Source organism: Cupressus sempervirens, chromosome 9 (genome assembly GCF_028749045.1).
Source record: "Cupressus sempervirens isolate cs-2001-9-10 chromosome 9, ASM2874904v1, whole genome shotgun sequence".
NCBI lineage: Eukaryota > Viridiplantae > Streptophyta > Pinopsida > Cupressales > Cupressaceae > Cupressus > Cupressus sempervirens.
The window spans coordinates 561392721-561416764 of NC_143126.1; the positions used below are offsets into that span (position 1 = coordinate 561392721).

Sequence of the window (24044 nt, forward strand, 5' to 3'; positions counted from 1 at the left end):
ATGCATCTTGAAAATATGAAATGATCATTAATTATGTAGAGGACAAAAATAATTTTAGCATGCCACAAAGGTAAGGTGATGGGACAAATTAGTGACTAACATTAAACTGAGAGACAAGTACTTCAAATGATTACTACCCTTTACATGTATGGAAAATCTTTATTTCTGCACTCTTAAATCAAGGTTCCAACATGATTATTTATGATGACCTTACTTCCACCATTAATTCCTTGCAGATATCTTTAAATCATGACATCACCCATGATTATGTCATACGTGATGAGGCATCTAGCTGTTGTGTGTCCTCCACACATACGTATACATGACATGTTGATTGGACCCACCAAGAAACATTGTCTTTGAGAACTAGACAAAGCGTTGAACTTGTGAACTAGTTCAATTGGTACAAAGGGTTCAAGGTGGCTTCGTGCTATCCGAACTTGATACAAGGGTAACAAAAGGTTCAAGGAGTACAAAGAAGTTTATATCTTAGACCAAGAAACTTTCAAACTTTTGGTAAGATTTTTTTGGGATAAATTACTCCTAATCAAGATTTTCCAAGGGGAGGACTTGGTCAACAATTAGCTTGAGGGAAGGATGAATCAAAAGAATGAGGTTGGAAAAAGATGAAAATGTTATCATACCTCATTATACATTTGAATCTTGATATAACCAATGGTTCAAATGGAAAAACTTGAAAACAAGAGTAAATCAAAATAAAGAATAAAAATGGGGACACTGAAAAATCAAGAATTAATAGATGATAAGGTGTTAACTATTACCATTAGTCAAAGATCTTTTGAAAACTGTAAACCATGGTATATTTAAGGATTAACAAGGAAACAATCACATGTTTTTGTAAAACTCATGTTCAATTTCATTATCATTGTGATATATATTTTAATGTATGCATGGTACCATGCATAGTAAAGAAATGTTGTAGGAATGTGGTATAAAAATACCACCTCAAAGTATAGAGGATTTCATATCAAGTTTGTTTTGTAAGCCACCTAATGACCAATATTTTATTTTCAATACATGTCTTTCTAGTACATGTGATATGTGTGGCAATGTTTCTTTGTTAGATGAATGTTTGCATGAAATTTTTTTGACTACTTTTGGACAACAATTAGTTGATGTAAAAGTATTCAAAACTATTGAATATCCATTAAAGGATGGGAAGATAAGAAGAAGGTGTGATCTAGTTACAAATAAAGTTAGTTTTCATGCATTTATGAATGAGTTTAAGAGTGTGATCATACCAAATATGTTAAACAAGTTCTCTCAATATGCTAGATGGCTTGATGGACAATTTCGCATAGTAAGAACATGGTTCCAATTGGTACTATACTTTCAGTTGTTGACTTTGCAGAGAACTACACACTTGCACCACAAGATGAGGTACAAGCACAATATTACAATTTAGTAAAAGTAGCAACTTTTGTGCATATAGTTCATAGGCATGCACCTAATAGTATAGAGGAGAGTCAAAAAATGTTGAGAGAGTGCCATTTCTATATGACTGATTAATAAACTTCATTCATCTGAGTTTGTTCAATATTGTTTCAAGGTCTATATGTTAATTTAAAAGAGGGACAAATTCAAATAACACAACATTGAGAGGGACAAATTCAAATAACACAACATTGGATATGGTCAGCTTATTGTACAGGAAAATTCAAGAATGCTAGAATGTTCTATTGGTATTATGACCAATTCTATGGTTAGCTAATCGTACCCCCCCAATAAGGTATTATGAACAATTTCAATGGATGAGCACAAGACAATCATAGATGCATTACAAAAGAGAGAGGATGTAGATGGTACAATGGGATGACTACAAAATACACATATGTAAGTTTTTTCTTTATTGTGCTCTTATTATATATTTACTTATATAATTTAAATGTATGTATGTGTTTTCAATATCAAATTAGAGAATTTATGTATACCTGTTATTTAGGTCTCAAGTACAACTTATGCAAATTTAAATGTTTAAGGTGGATCCAACATCTACATCAACATAATTTTATTTTTAGAAAGTATACTCTATCACCTCTTTTCTACCCATTATTATGTGTTTTCTAATTTAATTATGTGTTTAATTGATTTTAAGATACATAATGTATAAATATAATAAATTTTTAAAAAACAAACATCTAATTTACTATTAAAAATTATAAGTATTTATAATTTCAAAAATTGTCATATTTATAAAAACTTAAAATTATATATTTAAATTATTTGTTTGTCAATTTTATTTGTATCAACAATTCATATCATTTAAAGTATAAATATATTAATTTTCTAGAAAAATAACATTTACTTTATTTTTATTAAACATCTACTTTAATATTAAAACTTATATATATATATATATCTATATATATATATATATATAAGATTTATAAGACCATAAAATAATTTATAGTTAAACTTTCTTAGTTTTATTTGTATCATCAATCATCTCAATCTTTAAGTAATTTAGAATTTAAGAAAAAAATCTAATAGTGTTACTATTTTGTATGAATAAAATTTTCATATGATCATTGAGAATAACCTAATATATATCAATTATTTATTTTTAAGATTAATCAAATACTTTTATTTATAAAAAATTATAATATATATATCAAATTATTTTGTTATATATTATAATACTATTTTTAGAATTAGATTAATAGAAAAATTTAAACATAAATTATTAAGTCGATAGGCTTCTCCTATGGAGAAAATGCTCCAAAATAAATGCTTTTTTTTTGTCTCACACATAGTCAACTGTCTCAAGCAAAAAATTAGAATATATTTGTTTATCACATTCCCTGCCATTTACAAATAGTTGATTAAAACTGAGTTTGCTAATTACTCAGTCTTACAAATGCCGAGTGGGATTCTCCACATCATGTGTGATTCTCCACCGTCTATGCCTTATTTAGCTCCTTGTTATCCTTCCACTCATTTAAATATTTCGCAAATGAATAAGTCTTAAGATTCTTCATTTATAACAACTTAGCACATAAAAAAAAATGTGTGTTGGTTTTCTATTTATTATTTAATGAAAAAGCTAGGAATGGTTTTTTTCCTTTTGTAAGGTTGATTGATCATGATGCATCTTAAATTAAATACTGAGGCAAAAAAAGAAGGGTGATTGGAAGGAGGGCAGGCCTCATGGCAACATCAATTTCTCCTCTCAATTCTTCTACAATTCCCCCATTTCCTCCACACTTCTACATAGGGGAGATATGAAAATGTGGCTTGTGTTAATTAGCAACAAAGCACAGCTGTGTAAGTAGTATGATGATGTGTTATCCCATTTTGTCACCTCAATTTTCTAACACCAATGAAAACCACTCATTTCCCATTACTCCAATCTCTGTGTATCCACTGTTGCATAGGTCCAGTTACTAAAAATAATAATAGATCACAGCTTTTGTAGAATTAAAAAAGGAGTGTGTGTGAATAAAAATTTGCATAGTGTATTCAATATCGTAGACTACATGCAACAACTATAGGAGAAAGGGTGCAATCTTTATGGAAATAAAGTCTCACATAGCAGGGGAGAGAGAAGAGGGGCTGGAATGATTTGTACTTAAGATGGATGAAGATTTTCCACTTGTAAAGCTAGTAACGGACTAATTTCCTACAATGAATGAGAGTTGGTGGAAGCTACCAACAATATCGTTGCTCAGAATCATCATCGAACAACTAGAAGGAGATGATCAAAAGAAAGAGGCTATAAAACCTTACAAGCAAGCTTGGAACTTAATAAGCTTTGTGGAGAGTTTAAGTACATAATAGCCCAATAGTATTGATGTGATTTAAGTTTTCGACTTCGAGGTCAATCTAGTGAGTATGGTTGCCGACAACGAATTTAAAAAACTTGAGAGAGTTTAACCTTTTGGTAAAAATTATATAGAGAATATTGTTAAAAAGTTAAATCACTTCCAATTGAATTGTAATAATGTATCTAATTTACTTGTCATTTTATTTATTTTAACTATGTACAAAATGTCCTACCTCTTAAATTTTAAGAGGAGATTCAAACTGGAGAAACCTAATAATGCTATTGTCCATTTATAAATTTAAAATTAATTATCTAAAATTTAATAGAAATCTTGAACAATTTTTGAAGCTGCACAATGGAAATGAAGAAACATGAACTTAAACAAGATTCAATATGATCATTAAATAAAATGGAGATCACTACTTTTATTGAAAGTTATTTGATTATTATCTAGAATATAATGACCAAATGTTAGAGCTATTAAGAGACTGGACTTCAAAATTTATGAAATAAGATTTAAAAAAAAGGATGAATAGTTTTTTCTAAGATTTTTTTTCCTTTAAGATTCTAGATTTTTTATAGATTTTTTTAAAATAATAAAAATTTATTAATTTGATTACTTCAAATCCATTGTGAAATTTCTTGCAAACCTTTTCAGAAACACGTAGATATATCATGGTGATATCTATGCAATCATATACATTATTAAATATTATGCAGATTGCTTTGTAATAAGTTGAATTTTATATTAAAACTTGAAATCAAAATATAATAATTCTCTCTTTGAACAGAATTTTAATAAAGATATGATAACAAAAAAAACATTAAAACCCATTATATAAGGATATTGTTGTATATGAATGCTCTTAGAATTGCTCTGTAAGATCTCCATCATTTCCTGCAACTTAGGGTAAGAAGGTTCTATCTGATGAACCCTACTGAAACCAAATTCTCCTCTCATTAGATACAAAAAAACAATGAATTATCCCCCCTCAAATTATCTATGGCTTTAAACCCATCACCAATAATATTAGTGTTATCTTTCGGCATATTGCAATCAACTTAATGCGTTAGAGGAATTTCTTCATGCTTGTTTTGTGTTTCAGATTGAATATATTTTGGTTGAGCTCCGTGTTTTTGCGTATTTCTGGTTATTTATTCTTCCTATTGCTCTTACTCTCCCAGCTATCAGTGACCACCACCTGGAGCAGTCGCAATTATTAAGTGAATTAAAATGAGATTCTATGAATTCACATACAACTTCTCTTGAGTAAATTTTATAAATCCCATTCTTCTTTAATCGAAAACATCAATTATAAATGGGTTTTAGAAGTAAAGGAAATTAAGATAGTATTTAGTAGTTAAAAGATGCACTAAGACATTGTTTAAAAAAATTGTTCACCTGTTTCCAACAAGCCACTGTAGGAGAATAATAAGGTTTTCCACTGGAATCTAGAGCTTTGTGGACTTCTTCCAATTAATCAAATCTGTGAAACTCCAACTTTAAATGAATTACACAATCATTATACTATAATTTTTTAATCGTTATTATTGGAACATTTTATATGACGTAGGCTAGAAGGAGATTGGACTTGGTGATCAGAAAAACTCTCTCAATTGAACCAAGCCTTCAATCCAACTTTATTTATAAAATTATCATTCGAGTATTTAAGTCAATTTTTTCAATTATATCATATTTTCATAATTTATAGAGATTATTGCTATTGTTTTTATTTTGTTTAAATATTTTTTTCTTATCAGCATTTGGGATTACATTCTATGATTCATTATAGGATGATAGAAGTCAATTTTTTTCTTTATGTTGTTTGAAACATGACATATTTTATTTCTTTGTTTTTAGATTTTACTGTAAAAAAATTATTTGCATCAATATTTTTGATTATATCAAGATGAGAGGGATGCCAAACATTGATGGGAACATAAATCACACCGTAAAATTTGGATGCAAAGCAAGATTGTGGAAATCTAATCTATCTCATACATAGCATATAACTTATTTTAAAATGGATGTTTTGAGATAATGTCATAAAGATTTTAAGTATTGAAACTAAGTAGCAATTAGTAAGCAGATGATATATTTTTAGTATCTTAAAGATTTTAACAAAATAGCTACCAATAAGATATATAAGTTCTCTACAATCCATAGGTATAGTACAAATACTTATGAACTAATTGTGTGTAATTTTTTACTTCAACATTTATGATGGCACTCCTTGTTTCATGATCATAGAATGTGATTCAAAAAGTTGATAAAAAAACTCACAATCAAGAAATATTTGTACTATGAAATAAACTCGGACACTCTTAAAAAAAAATCTCATAAATTCTATAAATTTCAAAAATGCTCCAATATATAGCACACATTCCCTTCACCCTAAAGACCTCATGGACAAATGGAAACACATTCATTTAGAAATATAAAATAACAATGACTAACAATGAAAATGCTATAATAAATGCAATTATATCACCTCTCTCCCAGGAAGATGAGACCATCTTCTTTAGTCATAACTCTGAACATGTTTGAATACAAGAAAACTACATTATTGAATCCTTCAACTGATAGCAACAAAATTTGATTTCTAGAAAATCTCTCATCCTTATAAATAACTTAAAATAATATAAATAACTTAAATAATTTCTTTATTATTATTATTATAATGTGCATTATCTACATAATCAATATTTTATGAAATTTAATTTTTTGATAATTTAATATTTTTAAATATTTCTTTAAGAATTTGTAAATAATATTAGCAATACTAAATTATATTTTAAATTTTATTTCCTCTTGTTTTGACGTAGGTTTTATTAATATCTGAAAGTACAGGAACTTGCAATATGCGTGATCAATATTCACGTGACACCAATTTTTATTGAACAGTTGATGGGAGCATCTATGGATGGTACGTGACACAAAGGGCCCGCCCTTACCGTCCTTTCTCTTTCGTTAAAAGAGAGCCACTTAATCTTTACTGGCTCCAGTAAACTTCCGTGTTGAGGTGCTTTTCCATCTTTACCCCACTTTGACAATTCGTGGAAAATGAGGCACGGTCTTCTATAAACACCCAAGTCTCTGCAAGAGTGGAATCACACAGAGAAAAGCCCTTTCTTAGCTCTTCAGCTCCATTCATCTTCTCTATCAAGGAAGATATACAACACCAGCATTTCTCTTCTTTGCCTCATTTTCTCACTATAAAATGGCCCAGAATTTCTGTTCTTCTTGCTGCTGCTCTTTCTGCGGTACTTTACTCTCCTCTTCACCTCCACAATCTTCTCAACAGCAGCAACAACAACCACAACCCATCTCTATTTCTTCACCTCCTCCCCAACAAAGCATTGCTGCCCATTCCCCCACCTCCTCACCTTCCCAGGAACCCACTCCCAATATGACTGATTTTAAGAATTTCTTAAACAAATTCAGTGATATAAGCCACATAGACACACTAATTTCATTTTTAGAAGAGCTTGTGAAGATTGCGGTAAGTTATCTACACATGTTTTATTGCTGCAGTTTTTACATTTAACAAATTTTTATTGCCTAACAAAAATTAAAGGCTATACTGAGTACAAATATGGTGTTGCCTAATTAAGTTAGGAGAGCAGAGTGATGGGGGATATAATTCAGCGGTAGCCTCTCATATCAATGACGGTCATACAATCCTCGAGATGCTCGATACTCGCTTTGGCAAGCGTCCGGTAAACGTACACCTTCCCATTTCACGAGAACTAATAGTATTAATCCTCTATCGTTTACTTACAGCCAGTTATTGATTTTCATATCTTATTTATTTATTGTCTGATAATTTCTGTACAGAAAAATTCTGCGAATAGCACAATTGCAGAGATTGAAAAGGTTTGTATAGAAGGGCTGAAAGGCTCTGAGAAAATTCCTAAAGTAGGAATAGCACTTTGTATGTTGGGATCCGCGTTGGAGAGATTTATAAAGATGTCTGAGAACAAGAGCGTCTTGATGTGTTGAGAAGGATGCTTAATCTTGGCAAGCAAATTGTACAGTTGAATGAGCAAATTCCAGGGCAGGAGGAGAAACTAAATGAGGGAGTCCAACGCATTATTGAAGGAACCATTATGTGCACCTCCCAACTTGCAAGAGCCAATATTTTCAGGTTAGTTTAGTTTGAGTATTTGATGCACACAACCTTTGATATTGCAAGTGAAATATTCTCTTATTACAATTGATCATAATCTATAAATTACCATACATAAAATTTGTATAATAATTTTAATTATAATAAAAAATAAGCAGGTCCAACTGAAATAAAATAATTTAGAAATAATAATTTAAAGAAAAACCCGTAAAAACTATAATCAATATATTAAAAAACTAATTTTTTTACCCAATATATCCCTCTTTTCAAACTAAACCATCATGTGAATCTATATATATAAAAACTTTACCTACATTCTCAACAGACTAACGAACCGATTTCGATGATAAATTTGTTTTCAATGATCAGTTGGGAGGTTAAGAAATAGTATGGTACAATAGAGTGAAAATGGATAAATTTAGATATAATATTTCAAACACTGTGTTAAATTTCTTAAGTTGGTCCAAATTTGTTACGACCCACATGGTAGTAAGTCAAGATGAAAGTATTGTTTTTTCCACTGAAATCATTATATTTCTGTGTGTTGGGGATCCAGTCAATCATCATGTAAATCTATTGTGTGGATTGTATGAAGGTTTATAACCGCTCAAGTGAGTGAGAAGAGTCTAAAGGACTTTCAAAACAAAATAGACCAGTTGTGTATCGACATCCAATTATGGGCGGTAATTGACATAGGAAAAAGATTAGCTGACACTGGAGACAAAGTGACTGACATTGGGGACAGAGTGGCAAAGATTGCTTCAGAATCACAGAGAATCTATGCATACCGACAGACAGGTAGGATATATTTCAAGTTTAATGATATTATCCTACTATCTTTTGTGTTTGCCATAAACTTTGATTGCGATTTTCCATTGACTTTGCAGTTGGGATCGAGATCGCACAGAAGACTGTAATCAAACTTCTTGAATTGAATGTACAAGATCCAACAGTCATTGTTGTGGTTGTCCACGGTTTTGGTGGGATTGGCAAAACCACACTTGCCGATGCGGTTTATGCCCACCTCAATCTCGAATCTTATAAACATTGCAGAATTCATATGGATCAGGATTGTACCAGCAATGATCTTAAGCGCTATCAAGAACAGATTTTGAATGGGTTGTTCAGACAGAACATAAAATTGAGAAACTATGATGAAGGTCAGGGAAGGTTGTCATCATTTTTTAAAAAGAATTCTAATCAGCCTTTATTTTTGTACATTGACAATGGTCTCAAAAGCACAGATCTGGAGAAACTTCTACCCAAAGGCCTCAACAGTTGCCTTCCACGAAAGAGTAGAATACTTGTCACTACTCGAAATCTGCAGGAGACAAACATATTTGTAGGTAGAAATATTGAACGCCGACAATATGATGTAAGTCCTCTTCCTGAAACAGAGGCTAGAAATCTTTTGTTAGAAAATGTCTCAGACTACAATGATGAGGATAATATAGTCAAACTCCTCAAGCTGTGTGGCGGGGTTCCACTTCTATTAGAATTAGCTGGTTCACAGTTGGCTATAAACAGGGGAAATACAAAGAGTATAGTATTGGAGATGCTCAAAGAAGGAGAGAAGGTGGAGGAGAGAGATATAAGCGACCGTTTGGTGGGTTTTGTATACGACAGATTATTACCACCTGTGCAACAGGCCTTTCTAGACATCGCATCATACTTTCATAAATATTGGGATAGTAGAGAAGTGGGCAGCATAGTTGGAGAGGAGGAATTCAGAGCTCTGGAAGCTGCCTCTTTCGTCAAGACAGATGAAGAAGGTGATGTGATTGTTCATGACATGTGATCTTATTAAGTTTGATGAATTTTTAAATAGTTTTTAATTTAGTAAATAAGCTAAAATAAATTATTTTAACGTAAAATAGACAAATTTTGATTAAAATAAATTATTTATTAATTAAAAGGATGCTTTAATAAATAATCTTAATTAAATTTAAATAATTTTTTTAATTAAAAATAAAAAAATTCAGCATCTTTTAAATACATGTATTTAGGATATCTTTAACTTGTATGATTGTATTAATCTAATTGATATTATACTTAATATGATAATTTATTTCTAAATCTATAGGAGCTTTATAAATTGTATTAATCTAATTGATATTATACTTAATATAATAATTTATATCTAAATCTATTTATGTTTCCATCTTCAACTTTCAAATTCAAATAGGTCTTATAAAAAAAACGGATCTTTAATTAAGATTAGTTGAAATCATTATCATTTAAAACATGAAATTGTAAGCAAATAGTAATTCACACTATCAAAATATTACCCCTTATTCGTATTAACCTAACCATGGATCTAATGGTAGTAGGAGACATTTTCCCTTATTATGCCTATGGATGTTTTTTATATGTTGTTAGGGAGGCCATCGCAATTTGATCATTATGCAATACATGAAGGGTAAGTTTTTACTTATTTTATAACGAAGGATGGAGTTTAACACAAATTGGAGCCATTGACGGAAATAAAGGAAAAGGTATACAATAATGAAAGAATATGTCTAGCTTATTAAAGGAAGTTTCTAAAAGACATTATGCATGAATATGTACATGATAAATAGGAAGTAGTCTAAGATGTACTTGTGGAAGTTGCATATTTATTAGATGTATTTCAAGATATTGTATTGTCGACAACAACATGTCCAAAAGTACCATGTCCACAATAATATGCATAATACCATTCTATAAAAATAGTGATACAAAGATACAAATATGAGAGAACTCACTAATACATGAGTGTGGTAGTATTAGCAGGACAATAAATATTGTAGGGAAGTATCAAATAAGAAAGAGTGTTAAGGAAGTAAGCAAGGAAACCTTAAAACAACAAAGATAAACCTATGAAAGGTTTCTCATCAATAACTATGAACTACCAAGCTCTAATTTTATATGTATTTTTTATGTCTTATAAAATTGCATTTTTAAAGGTGATTCAAAATAGAATTGAGGTCTGAAATTCCATCATTGTCTTATAACTATTGAAATCTAATGAGATTTAAGTGTAGATCTCTTTGACCTCATTATTCAAAATTAAAGACATTCAATTTTTACTTTTGGACTATATATTATGAACTTTCAAATATAGGGTATAAATTAGCAATAGATTGAGAAATAATAGGTTTCTTGTAAGAGTTCAAGGATTTGAGTTTCACTTTACCTAATTTAAAAAGTAAATGAAACTACAAGAAATAAAGTGTGAAGTCTAATGTTCAAAGAACTTGACTAGGGTTTTACATTTCAAAAAAATTTCTTATCCATTATTAGACACAAATGTAAGAATAGTAAGGATAAATTGTGAAGTTAAAAACCTAACAAACCCAAAAAGAGAAAACTTTGAAAACCACACACTTTTCAAGTCCATGGTTTGAAAAGTATTGAAACTTCAAATTCCAAAAAATTGAAACCTCCAAATTCCAAAAACCTAAATCCTTTGAAGTTTGAAGTGTATGAATTTGAATACTCAAGTGATCCCACAATAGCGAGTACCACTTTTTGACCAACTTTGACAGTGAAATCAATATTTTAGAAACAAACCTCACATTCGAGTGGTCCTATATCTCTAAAAATATGAATAAATTAAAGATGACATAAACTAGTGATTTCTAGTACATTGTTCTTGTAGAACAAGAATTAGTATGCAAAGAACATTAACAAATAAAGTAAACATTCACAGACCAAAAACTAAATTCACATATATGCTTAGACAAAGAAAGCAAACAAGAAGTGCAAACCTCACAAGAGAAAACACTCCATGCTTTCTTGATTCTGTAGATGTGTCCTTTTGCTGTGGATGTATGCTCAAGATGCTCAAAAGCTACTTCAATGGAGATGGGTAATGGAAAATTGGTAGCTTTGTGAGCTCTCAATTTGGCATTATAAGGGTATGGGTATGGCTTTTGGCTCTCAAAAGGGCATGGTAACTTTAGCTCAAAGATTGTTGATGAAATGGCTTGGGATGGGATTCAATTTATAGGCTAAGGGGTAGAGAGATGGAGGGCTTAGATGCAAGGATGGATGAAGGCTTAAGGAGGGCTAAGATGCACTCAAAGGAGAGCACATGGATTGTGCTTGTTTAGCACCAATGGGAAGGTGACACTTGTCACAAGGAGGATGAGTGTGAGAGGGTAGGGTAAAGGGTTGGTTAAAGGCATGATGAGTGGGGTTGAGTATGTAAGAGGGATGTAAGAGGAATGAGTGTGGAAGAGGGAAGAGTGTGGAAGATGGGTGTAAGAGTCATGAGTGGGCTTGTAAGAGTCTTTTATGTTTTGTAAGAGCACTCATGACTTAGTGGTTGGGTTTTTTGAGGGGAGACTTTGGTTTGGATTAGGAAAGTCTTAAACTTGTTTAAGGAATGTGACAACATTTAGGGGGTGGATTAGGCTTGGGTTTAGGATTAGATTAGGGATGTTAGAGATGTGCAAGTGGATGGCATTAATGAGGGTGGGTGAGTTAGTGGCTAAGCTTGGTTAGTATGGGTGGATGGGGTGGATTAGGCTAAATGGAGGATTAGAGATAGGTTAGGGGTTTTTGAATTTGAGGATTTCATTTATCAAATAGATTTATTTAATAAATGGGGATTTTTGGAATTAGATAGGAGAAAAGGATTTAATTGATAAATAATAGATTATTTGATTTATCAATTAGGACTATAGATGATTAATTAAATTAATCAACTAGGGATGGCAAAGGATTAATTAAATAAGAATTTAATTAATGATGCCTTTAGAGATGGCTAAATTAGATTACCAAAGCAGTGTAATCAAATTTAGGTGTCTACAGTTCCTACTTTGTAACCATATTTTTTATTTTATTTTATTTTTTCTTCTCCCCTGAAAAGTGGTACATATGAAAAATCAATATTTTTAAAGAGTGATAGTCATTTTGACAAGCATAATTTTTTTCTAGAAATGATAATGAGATAATTCTTTCGATGTTGGATTTGTAACATCAATATCTAGAGGATGCATTTGGTTTGATTCAATTTGGTTGAATATTGTATAGTTTATGAAGTTTTGAAATGACATCAATTGTAATTCAGACATATATTCATTTTAACAAGGATAACTTGAACTCAATTTATCATAAATCAAATTTTTTTTTTTCAATAGAAAGCCATCTCACTAACCTATTTCCTAGACATTTTCACAAAAAATTTGACCTAATTTACAATTTTTCTTGAAGTGTCCAAGTGAGTTTATGTTCAATTTATAATCAACCTATAATGAGTTAAACTCATATTTGAAAGTCTTAATGAATATAATACGTATTAAAATTATAGTCATTGGAAAGCTTGCTCCAAAAAACACAAATTGACATTTTTTGATTTGCACTAGGAGAATATTTTGTCTCAATTTTTAGGGTCAAAAAAATAATATTTTTATTTTTATCTCAGAAAATAACAAGGAAATTTGTAAAATCATGTGTTCACACGAACATATTAGGTATGTTCGTGCGAACATGCTTTTGCGCGAACACACAACCTGGAACAATCTGGTGACCAAAAATTTATTTTAATGTGTTCACCCAAACATATAAAAAACATTAGGTTCGGGAGAACATGCTTTAAAAAAATGTGATGACATCACTTGAGCATTGAGGACAAATGTTTGAAAGTGAAGTCGAATTTTATAAAGTAAATGTGAATTTTTTAAGACAACAACAAATTTTTTTATTTTTTATTTTTTTTTGATGGGAAACAAGAAAAGAAGACAAAACAAACATGCAAGGAAGAGATCTCATGAAGCAGAACAAAGAAATCTTCAGAAAACTTTGGCACGTTATCATCAAAATAAATAAGGCATGTAATTTTATATATATATATATATATATATATATATATATATATATATATATAATTTATTGATTTTCATGGTCTTGAATTTAATATCGTATCAATCTTTTTCTTAAATCTAATTTGATTCACTTATAAATATGTTGTAGACAATCAACAAGGTGAAGGTGAAGAAAATGTTGATGGAGGCTCAATAGAAGTAGAAGTGCAGATGGGAGAAGGGTCAACATCGCTCCCTATGGAATCTCAAACAATGAATGTTGACAAAGGTTCAAGATCACTCCCTACAGAAGTTCAAGTAACAAAAGTCGAAAAAGGGTCAGAATTTTCCCTACAGAATCTTAAACAATGAATGTTGGAGAAGGCTCAAGATCGCTCCCTATAGAAATTCAAGTAGTAAAAGTCAAAGTAGGGTTGGGATTAGGTACAGGAACTAGTATGGACAAACTCATAAATATTGCTCAATCTATAAAGAATAGAATTTTTGATAAAAATTTAGATCATTTACTTAAAATAGATGTGGATAAATTGAGAACACTTGCAACTACTGTTCAACCCTTAAGTCTGTCTAAGAAAGTTCAATGAATAAGATGATAAGAAAAATGATGACTAAATTTGATAACATTAAAATATTTGAACAAGATTAGTTGCTTTCACTTTTTCTTACACAAAAGAAGTTGCAAGAGGCATTGAAATTGTTAGGTGTAGACACAACATTGAAGAAAAGAAGATTTTTTAACATGAAAACTAATGTGATTTCTTATGCTAGAATTGGTGTTGAAATTAATTTGAATAACCCATTATCAAATTCTTTGGAAATTTTTCTTGGGGCTTCTTCTTGGGTGCAGCAGTTAGATTATGAATCCCTCCCTTTTCGCTGCCAGATTTGTCATGAGTATGGTCATTTACAGCGTCAGTGCCCCCATAACTTGACTTCCAAAGGAGTGGATGGTTCTACAGCTGGAAATGCTGGGGGTTTGGCAGATACTACAGGAAAAGGACAATCTCATATGGCTAATACTACCAAGGGGATGAATCCGCAAGATGCTATAGGTAAGGGTAAGGCTCAAATGCAGGATAAGGATGGATTTACCCCTATTCACCCATGAGCTAAGGGACATGGTCAAAAGAGGCCTTTGAAGGAAATATTATCTGATTCAGGTTTTAACCTCTTTGAGGTGTTGGATAGTATGGTTTTAGAGGAGGGTATTCCTCCTCCTATATCTTCTGATCCAGTTTTCCCAAATGAGGGATCTGTTCCTAATGACACTTGTGGGGCATCCCAAGTTGTAGTATACCTAAACTGTGAGGTCCCTATAGCTCCTGTGACAAAGGCTCTGGTGACTCCTGCGGTGTTGGAGGATAATGATTTTGTTCTAGTTAACTTGGTTAAGGATGTGCTACCACCAGGTAAGGGCAAGGGATCTCCTCTCCCCTTGGGGCTGATGCCTCGACCCTTTAAGTGGGTTTTTTTTACTCCCCCTCTAAGGAGTGGGCGCAAAATAGACCAAGAGAAGATTAAACTCACAGGAGATATATTGATTGAGTCTGGTTTAGTGAAACCTTTGGATTCTCATTTTCCCAATTCTACCCAATGATGATTATTCTCTCATGGAATGTTAGGGGGTTGAATAGCATCCCTAGACAAAAGGCTAGTCATAACTTGGTGGTTGATCATAGTCCTGATTTTTTTTGTATCCAAGAGACTAAGCTATCTATGGAGTCTATGGTCCAACATGCATCTAGTATTTGGTCTCGTGGCCAATGCCAGTGTGTTGGGGCAATAGGCAGTGCTGGTGGTTTAGCTATATTTTGGGATCCTCAAAAAATTTCTCCCATTGGTTGGGTGTCTTCTCGCTTAGCTCTCTCTATGGTAGCTTCTGCTCTAGACTCAGGAGAGGTAATCATGGTTACTAATGTGTATGCACCTGTTGATCTTGCAGGAAAGGAGGAACTTTGGGAACATATTCAATATGTTATAAATTGTCACCCTTATCATCCTTGGGTGTTAGCAGGGGACTTCAATTCAGTTTTAAGTCTAGAGGAGAAGCATGGTGGTTTGGCTAGATTGGGGCCTTCTTCTACTCTTCTTCGGAAACACATATCTCTTTTGCATCTCTCTGATGTTAAGCCTTCTAATGGTCTCTATACTTGGAATAATCGCAGGACTGGTGTCGCTGCTATCTTAGAATGTCTCGATAGATTTCTTGTTTCTTGCTTCTGGGTTAGTGGCACCCTTACTATCTCTTCGAAAATCCTTGATTGGAGGGGTTTAGATCATTGGCCAATCAATTTTTTTGCTATAGGGGCTTGTGTTCCGAAGCATCTTCCTTTTAAGTTCCAGCTGATGTGGCTTCGTGACTCCTCTCTTCATGATTTTGTTTTTTGTTGGTGGAAAGATGGTGCTCCTACATATGGTACTGCAATGTTCTCATTTTCTAAAAGGCTTCAATATGTTAAAAGGCAGCTCAGGATATGGAATAGGCAATGCTTTGGGAACCTTCACTTTATGAAGAGGCTTCCTCAAGAAGATCTTGATGTCATCACAAGGGAGATTAGAGATCGAGGTTTCTCAGAGGATCTTGGCAAGGCTGAATCCCTTGCTTCTAGAGCTCTAGAAGAATGGGAACTTCGAGAGGAAATTTTTTGGAAGAAAAAGGCTAGAGTTGATTGGCTCTAGGAAGGTGATCGAAACACTGCCTTTTTCCATAAAACAGTGCAATCTCACCGGAATCAGAGCACTATCTCTTCTTTGGTTAATTCTCAAGGTATCCAACTGAATTCCTTGCCAACTTTTTTCCAAGAGGCTACTTGGTACTTCTCTACCCTCTTCTCTGAGGACTCTCCTCCTGCTAATAATGAAGAAAATATTATTTTGTCCTGTATTCCTTCCCTTATCACTCAGGAAATGAATGATTATCTCATGCGTCCAATCTCTTTGGAAGAGCTGGAGGAGGTGGTCTTTGGCATGCCTAAGGGGAAGGCTCCTAGTCCTGATGGCTTTCTAGTTGAATTCTTTCAAGAATTTTGGGACATCATTAATCATGATTTGTTGGCGGTGGTTAAAGAATCCTATGCTAGCAAGCAGATGCTTTGAGCTTTGAACTCTACATTCTTGACTCTTATTCCTAAGAGAGAGGGTGCTAATCAATTGGAGTGTTTTAGACCAATTGCCTTATGTAATGTGGTTTACAAAGTTATTACTAAGTTGATTGCTGAGAGAATGAAAAGGTGGCTTCCCATTATTATCTCAGAAGAACAAGGTGGTTTTTTTGCTGGCAGACAAATTTTAGATGGGGTGGTTATTGCTACTGAGGCTATTCACTCTATGGCTAGTTCAAGGGAGAGAGCAATGTTTGTTAAGCTGGATATGGCTAAGGCCTATGATAGAGTTAAATGGAGTTTCCTAAGGAGTATTCTTCTTTCTTTTGGATTTAGCTCTGATTGGGTGAGTTGGACTATGAGTTGTGTTTCTTCTGCCTCTTTTTCTATTCTTATTAATGGTCAACCTTCTCAACTATTTGGTGCTTCTAGAGGCCTCTGCCAGGGTGACCCTCTCTCCCCATATCTATTCATCATCATGGTTGAAGGCTTGGGAAGATTCATTAAGTATCAGGTGTCCCAAAATTCTATTCAAGGTTGGCAGTGGGGTAATGGCTTACCTTCTCTTTCCCATCTTCAATTTGTTGATGATTCTGCTCTTGCAGGTCTTGCTAGGATCAAGGAAGCTGAAGCCTTTCAACATGCTTTGGACGTTTATTTGGCAGCTTCAGGCCAGAAAGTTAGTGAGCACAAATCTTCCATTTACTTTTTTAACACTCCTGATTCTATTCAACACAGGATTGTTGGTATCCTACGGTCTCAGATTGGGTCACTTCCTTTGACTTATCTTGGCATTCATATTGCTGTTTCTAGGCAGCCACATCTCTTCTGGCAAAATTTGATTACCAAGCTTCAGGATAAGGTAAATCATTGGACTCATAAATGGCTTTCTACTACTGCACAGGTTACTCTTCTTCAAGTTGTTATCCAAGCTCTTCCTACTTATAGAAGCATGGTTCAAGCTGCTCCTATTTACTTTCTCAAGGAGTTTGATGCTCTTTCCTGGCAATTCCTTTGGAGTGGTAATTTGCATAGTACTAAATGGAGCTTGGTTAGTTGGGCAATTGTTTGTAGGCCTAAAAAGGAGGGTGGTCTTGGTCTTCGATCTGGTCTCTTGAGTAGTCAAGCTTTGGCTGCTAAACTTTATTAGCGATGGTGCTCTGGACAACATCAACTTTGGGCTTGTATTATCACTCATAAATATTTTCATGGTGCTGATCCTTGCTCTATTTCTGCACTTCCTCTTGAAGGTCGTGGCTCAATGGTTTGGCATACTTTGAAGACACGTGCGATGTTGGTGAAGAGGGGTTTGTTTTGGATATGTAAAGGATGTTCTTAGGCTTTGTTTTGGTCTGATGCTTGGGATGGATTCCCTTCCATTTTATCCATGTACCCTCATCTTTAGTCTCTTTGTGACACTTTTCTTGCCACTAGATGGGATAAAGTAGCTCATTACAAGACTCCTTATCAATTGGGACCTGTTGTTGGTTACAGATGGAAGCATTCTTCTGATTGGCCTCCTGTAGGTACAAACATGGATCATCAGGATTTTTCTCAAATTCTAGCCTTTAAAGAGTGTTCCTCTTTGCTTGGTCCAGATGTTTTAGCTTGGGGCGGTACCTTGTTTGGTAAATATCATGTCTCTGTTGGGTATCAGGAGATAACTAGACAATTATTTGGGGATGCCGAGGTCCCTTGGTGGAAGCAAGTTTGGAATAAATTTTCTTGGTCCAAGTGCAATTTTTTCATGTGGCTAGTGGCTCACAATCGTTATCTTACCTGGGATAATCTTTGTAAACATGGATTTTAGGACCCCTCTTATTGTGTTTTGTGTGGTAATGGAGAGGAGTCTATCTCCCATTTGTTCTTTCATTGCTCCTATTCTACTCAAATTTGGCACCTTTGGTGGAGCGCTTGGGGTTGCTCTTGTAGGAATGCTTCCTCTTTGCCTGAGTTCTGGGCCTGCTTGGGCAGTGCTCCCTGCAAGTCTTCTTCTCTCCATGCTGCTTGGATTGCTGGCCCATCTTTCATGCTTTGGCATATTTGGTTGGAGAGGAGTTGTCGCATATTCCAAGATGTTCAGCTTAGTGTTTTGCATCTTTGGTGGAAGATATCACATTCTCTTCAGGAAACTATTCATGTGAAGTGTGAGCTAGATGAGGGTATGGATCTGATTGATCTTGCTATCTGTAATCGCCTCAATTTTCATCTTTAGGATGGGGCTAGAGCTCAAAGGTTTCCTTCTATGTCTAGGCAGCTTCAGCATCAAAGGAAGGGTCGGGTTAACCGGGATGGGTATTGGACTCCTGCTCCCTGTGGAGTTCTGAAAATTAACACTGATGGTTCTTCCCGTGGGAATCCTAGCCCTACTGGTATTGGGGGAGTGGGTCTTTGTAGTTCTGGGGATGTTAAATTTTTCTTCTTGGTTCATAAGGGTGATTACACTAACAATCTCATGGAAGCTCGGGCTATTTAATATGTTGTGGAACAGTGTTGCTTGCGGGGATGGAGTAAGATTATGTGAGTCTAATTCCCAGGTGGTGGTGAACATGCTTTCTTCACAGGAGCTTGAGAATGTTAGTTGGCAGCTAGCCACTGTTGTTAAGTAGATTATTCTCTTCTCTACCTCTTTTCAGTTCATTAGGTTCATGTATATTCCTCGTGAATGGAACAGAGCTGTTGATTTTTTAGCCAAATGGGCTTCTAGTCATGATCTAGGTTGGAATATTAGGGATAGGAGACAACTATCCTTTGAGATGGTGCAAGAATTTGATGATCTTTTTGCTCAAGATCGAGCTCCTTGTTGAGCTCTCCTTGTTGTATTCCTTTCTGTCTTAATAAATTTTTACCCCTCTTTTCTCAAAAAAAAAAATTGTTTTAAACAAGGTTTGAGAAACATAATAAAATAGTCTTGAATTAAAGATGAGTCCATGGCAAGAAAAGTGATGTTGATGTTTGTTGTAAATAATAATATGACTCAAAATAGACAAATATCTTCAATTTCATCTAAAATGGATTTTAGTAGGAAAATAATGAGAGAATATGTTAAGAGAAGATTAATTCTAGATGACAGTGCTATGGGAGGAAATTGGGAAATCATGTGTAGAGCACTTCATTCTGATAGGATTGATGAGGGATTCAAAAATTTAGTCATATAATTTTGGATTGATAATACTTGTCCTTCATCAAATAACAGAGATGCTATAATAATAGAGATGTTATCGGGCATAGGATTGCATTTAGTCAATATGAACATCATACAAAATATTGGTTAGACACAACACAACATGAATTATATGTGTCATTTTGTAGTGAACATCCTAATGTAAAAATTGGGCAAATGTTGTTTGAAAGATTGAAGCTATACTTTGTGAGGTCAAGCAAAGTGTTTGAAACATGTTGTTGTCATCACCATATTGAGTTTTATCGCCACTATCAAGTATTTCAAAAGTTTGTAGAAGACACATATGGTTTTCACACTGCTCCTCTTAGTAGGTGAAGTGAGTTTATATGTTCTATTTTATATTTCAAAATAGATGATCCAGTTGAGCAAATAAATTGCATCAGTGGAATATGTGAAACATGTGGTGAATTGACTCTATTTCCTCTAAAAATTGCAAATATCGATGTAACAAAAAAGGTAAACTACAAAAGTTACAAGTATGTGAAGAATAAAACAAATTTTGGGAAAGAAACTAAAAGGTTGGAATATGTTGAAGAGGAGTTACCTATTGTAACATTTATGGACAGATTTAAGAATTTGATTCAACCTTATATTCATCATGCATTTTTCACAAAGTGGCAACTACAATAGTTTCAAACTTTGCGAGATAATTTCTCGCTTGGAATGATTGTATCAGTCATCAATTTTGTAGAGAACTATTCCTTTGCTCATCAAAAAGAAATTCAATTAGATTTTTTTTTTCTAAGCTGGTCACTATTATGGTACATGTTTGTTACAGACATGCACAGTTAGATTTGGATGGTATTCAAAGTACACTTGAAGCATGAGTCATTAAAAAGGAATATCACTTTTATATAAGTGATGATAAAAAACATGACATTCACTATGTAGAACATTGCTTCAATATGTTTTTTTCTTATTTGAAAGAAAGAGACATAAATGTTAATAAATATTATGTTTGGTCTAATGGACGTACCGCTCAGTTCAAATCATCTAAACCATTTTATGCATTATGTAAATATCTAGAGCATTTTATTTTTTAATTAAGTAGAGAGTTTCATTTTTTTTTTAAATTTAATTTTTAAATTAGAAGTTTGGATATAATATAATTAATTTGAGTTTTGCATTTTTATAAATTAATTTAAAGTATATTTGATTATATATGAACATAAACTATTGAAACTCTTATTCCCCCCTTAACTAATTTAAAAACATATGAATTCAATTATGTTTTAAAATTTCAGTTTAAATGAGCATAAACATTTAACAACTATAAAAATATTATATAATTGTGACCCAATACGAGTAATTTTAGTTTTCTTGTTATTAGTTAGTGATGCACTCATGAAGGTGTCACATTTCTAATTAATTCAAATAGAAAACTCTTCTATTTTAATAATTTAAATAATTTTTTGCAACTGGGTGATCAAAACACAATTTTTTCATGCTTCTGCTAAACATAAGGCTGCAGTTAAAACAATTTTTTCTATTGAAGTTAACAATGGGAACACCTTCACTAATCCTAATGACATTAGGATACAAGGTGTGAATTTATTTTTTGATTTATTGTCTCCTCCCCCTTTCCTCCAACTTGATGATTCTTCTATTGATTTTCTATTGGATGTTATTCCCTCTTCTATCACGGCACAAAATAATTTTATTCTAATGGCCCCTTTTACTTTGGCTGAGGTCATAAATGTTTTTTTTTCTTTAGCCCTTGATAAAGCTCTTGGCCCAAATGGTTTCACTGGACTCTTTTTCAAAAAGCTTGGGATGTGATCTATTTTGATCTTTTGGTTGTTCTGGAAGAATCTAGAAAGAATTTAGCTATGTTAAAGTCTTTCAATTCTATAAATATTGTTCTTATTCCTAAGAAAGATGACCCCCAAACCTTTGTTGATTTTTAGCCAATATCTCTATGTAATACTATTTACCCTCAGTTACAACATATTATTCCTAGAATTGTCTCTCCTGAACAAGGAAGCTTTGTTCCTAGTAGGGACACTATAGATGGGGATATTCTTGCTCATGAAACCCTTCATTCCATTCAAAATCATTCTATATCCTCTTTTATTGTAAAGTTGGCTATGATGAAGGCTTATGATAGATTAAGATGGCCCTTTCTATTAAAGGTTTTAACAAAATTTGGATTTTCCAAGAAATCATGTAAATGGATTATGGCCTGTGTTTCTGGTGCCCACTTCTCAGTTTTAATTAATGGTTCTATTGTGGGCTATTTTTCTACAACTCAAGGGGTTAGGTAAGGTGACCCATTATCTCCCTTTCTTTTTATCATTATCGTTGAAGCTTTAAGCTATGCTATTACTGCTTCTCACTCAATTGGTTTATGGCTTGGTGTTACCATTACAAACACATCTATTTCAGTCACACACTCTTTATTTTTTGATGATACACTTCTCTTTTGTATGGCATATCTTCTTGAGGCCAAACAAATTCATAAAGTTCTTGATATTTATTGCTTGGCATCTAGCTAAAAGGTTAATCCACAAAAATCTAAAATCTATATCTTTAATATTGATCCTAATCTTGCTACTAGGATTACTATGATCCTTGGTTTCTCTCTTGATGTTCCCCCATCTATGTATTTGGGAGTCCCCTTTTTTATTGGGTCAAACAAGGCTACCTACTGGCAATCGGTTGTCAATTATATCAAAGCCAAGGTGTTGGCTTGGAAGGCTAGATGGTTATCCCTCTCTAGTAGAATTTTGCTAATCAAAACTATTTTATCAACCATTCCCAATTATTACTTTTCAGCCTTGCAAGCTCCTAAATCTATCCTTGAAAAAATTGATAAGTTAATTTGGGATTTCTTTTGGACCACCAACATGATAGGTGAAAAGAAACTTCATCTTATATCTTTATCTAAAATGTCTTCCTCCCCTTCTACTAGTCGTGTTGGCCTTCACAGTTTGTTTGCTCGTAATTTGGCTTTTGGTGGCAAACTTGTCTGGAAACTTTTTTTTCAACCTAATGCTAAGTGGTTTCAGTTGATGTAAGAAAAATATCTAGGTAATTAGGACCCTACTAGAATTTTGACAGTTCTGGATCCTCCAAAAGGTTCAGCCATTTGTAACTTTATTGTTGAATCTTGTCATCTTATTACCTCCTCTATCTCTTGGGAAGTCCACAATGGTGAATTGGTCAATTCTTGGTTGGATTCATGGAATGGTTTACCTCCTCTTAACACCATTCAACCTTTCCTTGATATTTGGGAAGTTGCACAATCACATAGTGGGTCAAAGCTTCTTAATTATGTCTCTATGATTTCTATCCATTCTGGACTGGTTCTTTGGCTTGACTTCCTCCTTCTTCCTACTGACCCCCAGTCTACATCTTCTGCTAACCTCTTTCTTTCTAAGAAATATATCTTCTTTTCTAGATCTTTTGATTGTCTTTTTTGGTGTCCCTCCCCTAATGGTAAGTACTCTATTAAGTTGGGATATGAATTAATTTATACTTATCAAAATGTTAAAGATAAACAAAGGGCATTTTATTTCTGCTAGCATAAGTTTGTTCTTCCTAAGGCAGGATGTTTTTCTTGGTTGGTTTTAAGAAATCATGTTCTTACAAGTGATAGGTTATCTAGACTCAACATTGCTAATGATTTTTCATGTGTGTTATGTAATCAAGCTCTTGAATCAATTGACCACCTTTTTCTTAATTGTCCATTTGCTCGTGATTTTTGGCTCTTTATCCTAGGAAAGCTTGACTTCTTGATGCATCTTCCTTCAACTATTTGGGATCTCTTTCAAGTTTGGCCTATTCTATCCCAAATCCATGTTTTCATGTATTTGGATTTGCTCACCATCTTTGGTTTTATGGGCTATTTGGTGAGAAAGGAATAAACATATTTTTTGAAACTCTCTTTCTCTACACACTGTGCATAATAGAATTCATCACTCCATTGTTGAAGTTACAAATGCTTAGACATGTAAATTCATGGGGGAGCGGGGATTTTCCTCTTGGGATAATATTATCTCTAAAAATTGGGTGGGATTGAAGTATCCTTCTCTC

The 24044-nt window shown here is 33.2% G+C and overlaps 1 protein-coding gene across 1 annotated transcript; it reads left to right on the plus strand.

Annotated features, from left to right (window-relative positions):
- Positions 1–6897: 6897 nt before the first annotated feature.
- On the plus strand, positions 6898–9772 carry LOC149539888 (TMV resistance protein N-like). The gene is made up of 4 exons (XM_089799383.1): positions 6898–7287; positions 7400–7932; positions 8510–8712; positions 8802–9772. The coding sequence occupies exons 2-4, from the start codon at positions 7793–7795 to the stop codon at positions 9710–9712; spliced, it is 1254 nt and encodes a 417-aa protein (XP_089655509.1). The 5' UTR covers positions 6898–7287; positions 7400–7792; the 3' UTR covers positions 9713–9772.
- The last annotated feature ends 14272 nt before the right edge of the window (positions 9773–24044 follow it).

What these genes read in the sequence shown, in the direction of transcription:
- LOC149539888 (XM_089799383.1), top strand. Translation starts at nt 7,793, where the DNA reads ATGCTTAATCTTGGCAAGCAAATTGTACAGTTGAATGAGCAAATTCCA. An exon ending in GCAAGAGCCAATATTTTCAG is followed by an intron (nt 7,933 to 8,509) that starts GTTAGTTTAGTT and finishes GATTGTATGAAG; the next exon opens with GTTTATAACCGCTCAAGTGA. An exon ending in CTATGCATACCGACAGACAG is followed by an intron (nt 8,713 to 8,801) that starts GTAGGATATATT and finishes TTGACTTTGCAG; the next exon opens with TTGGGATCGAGATCGCACAG.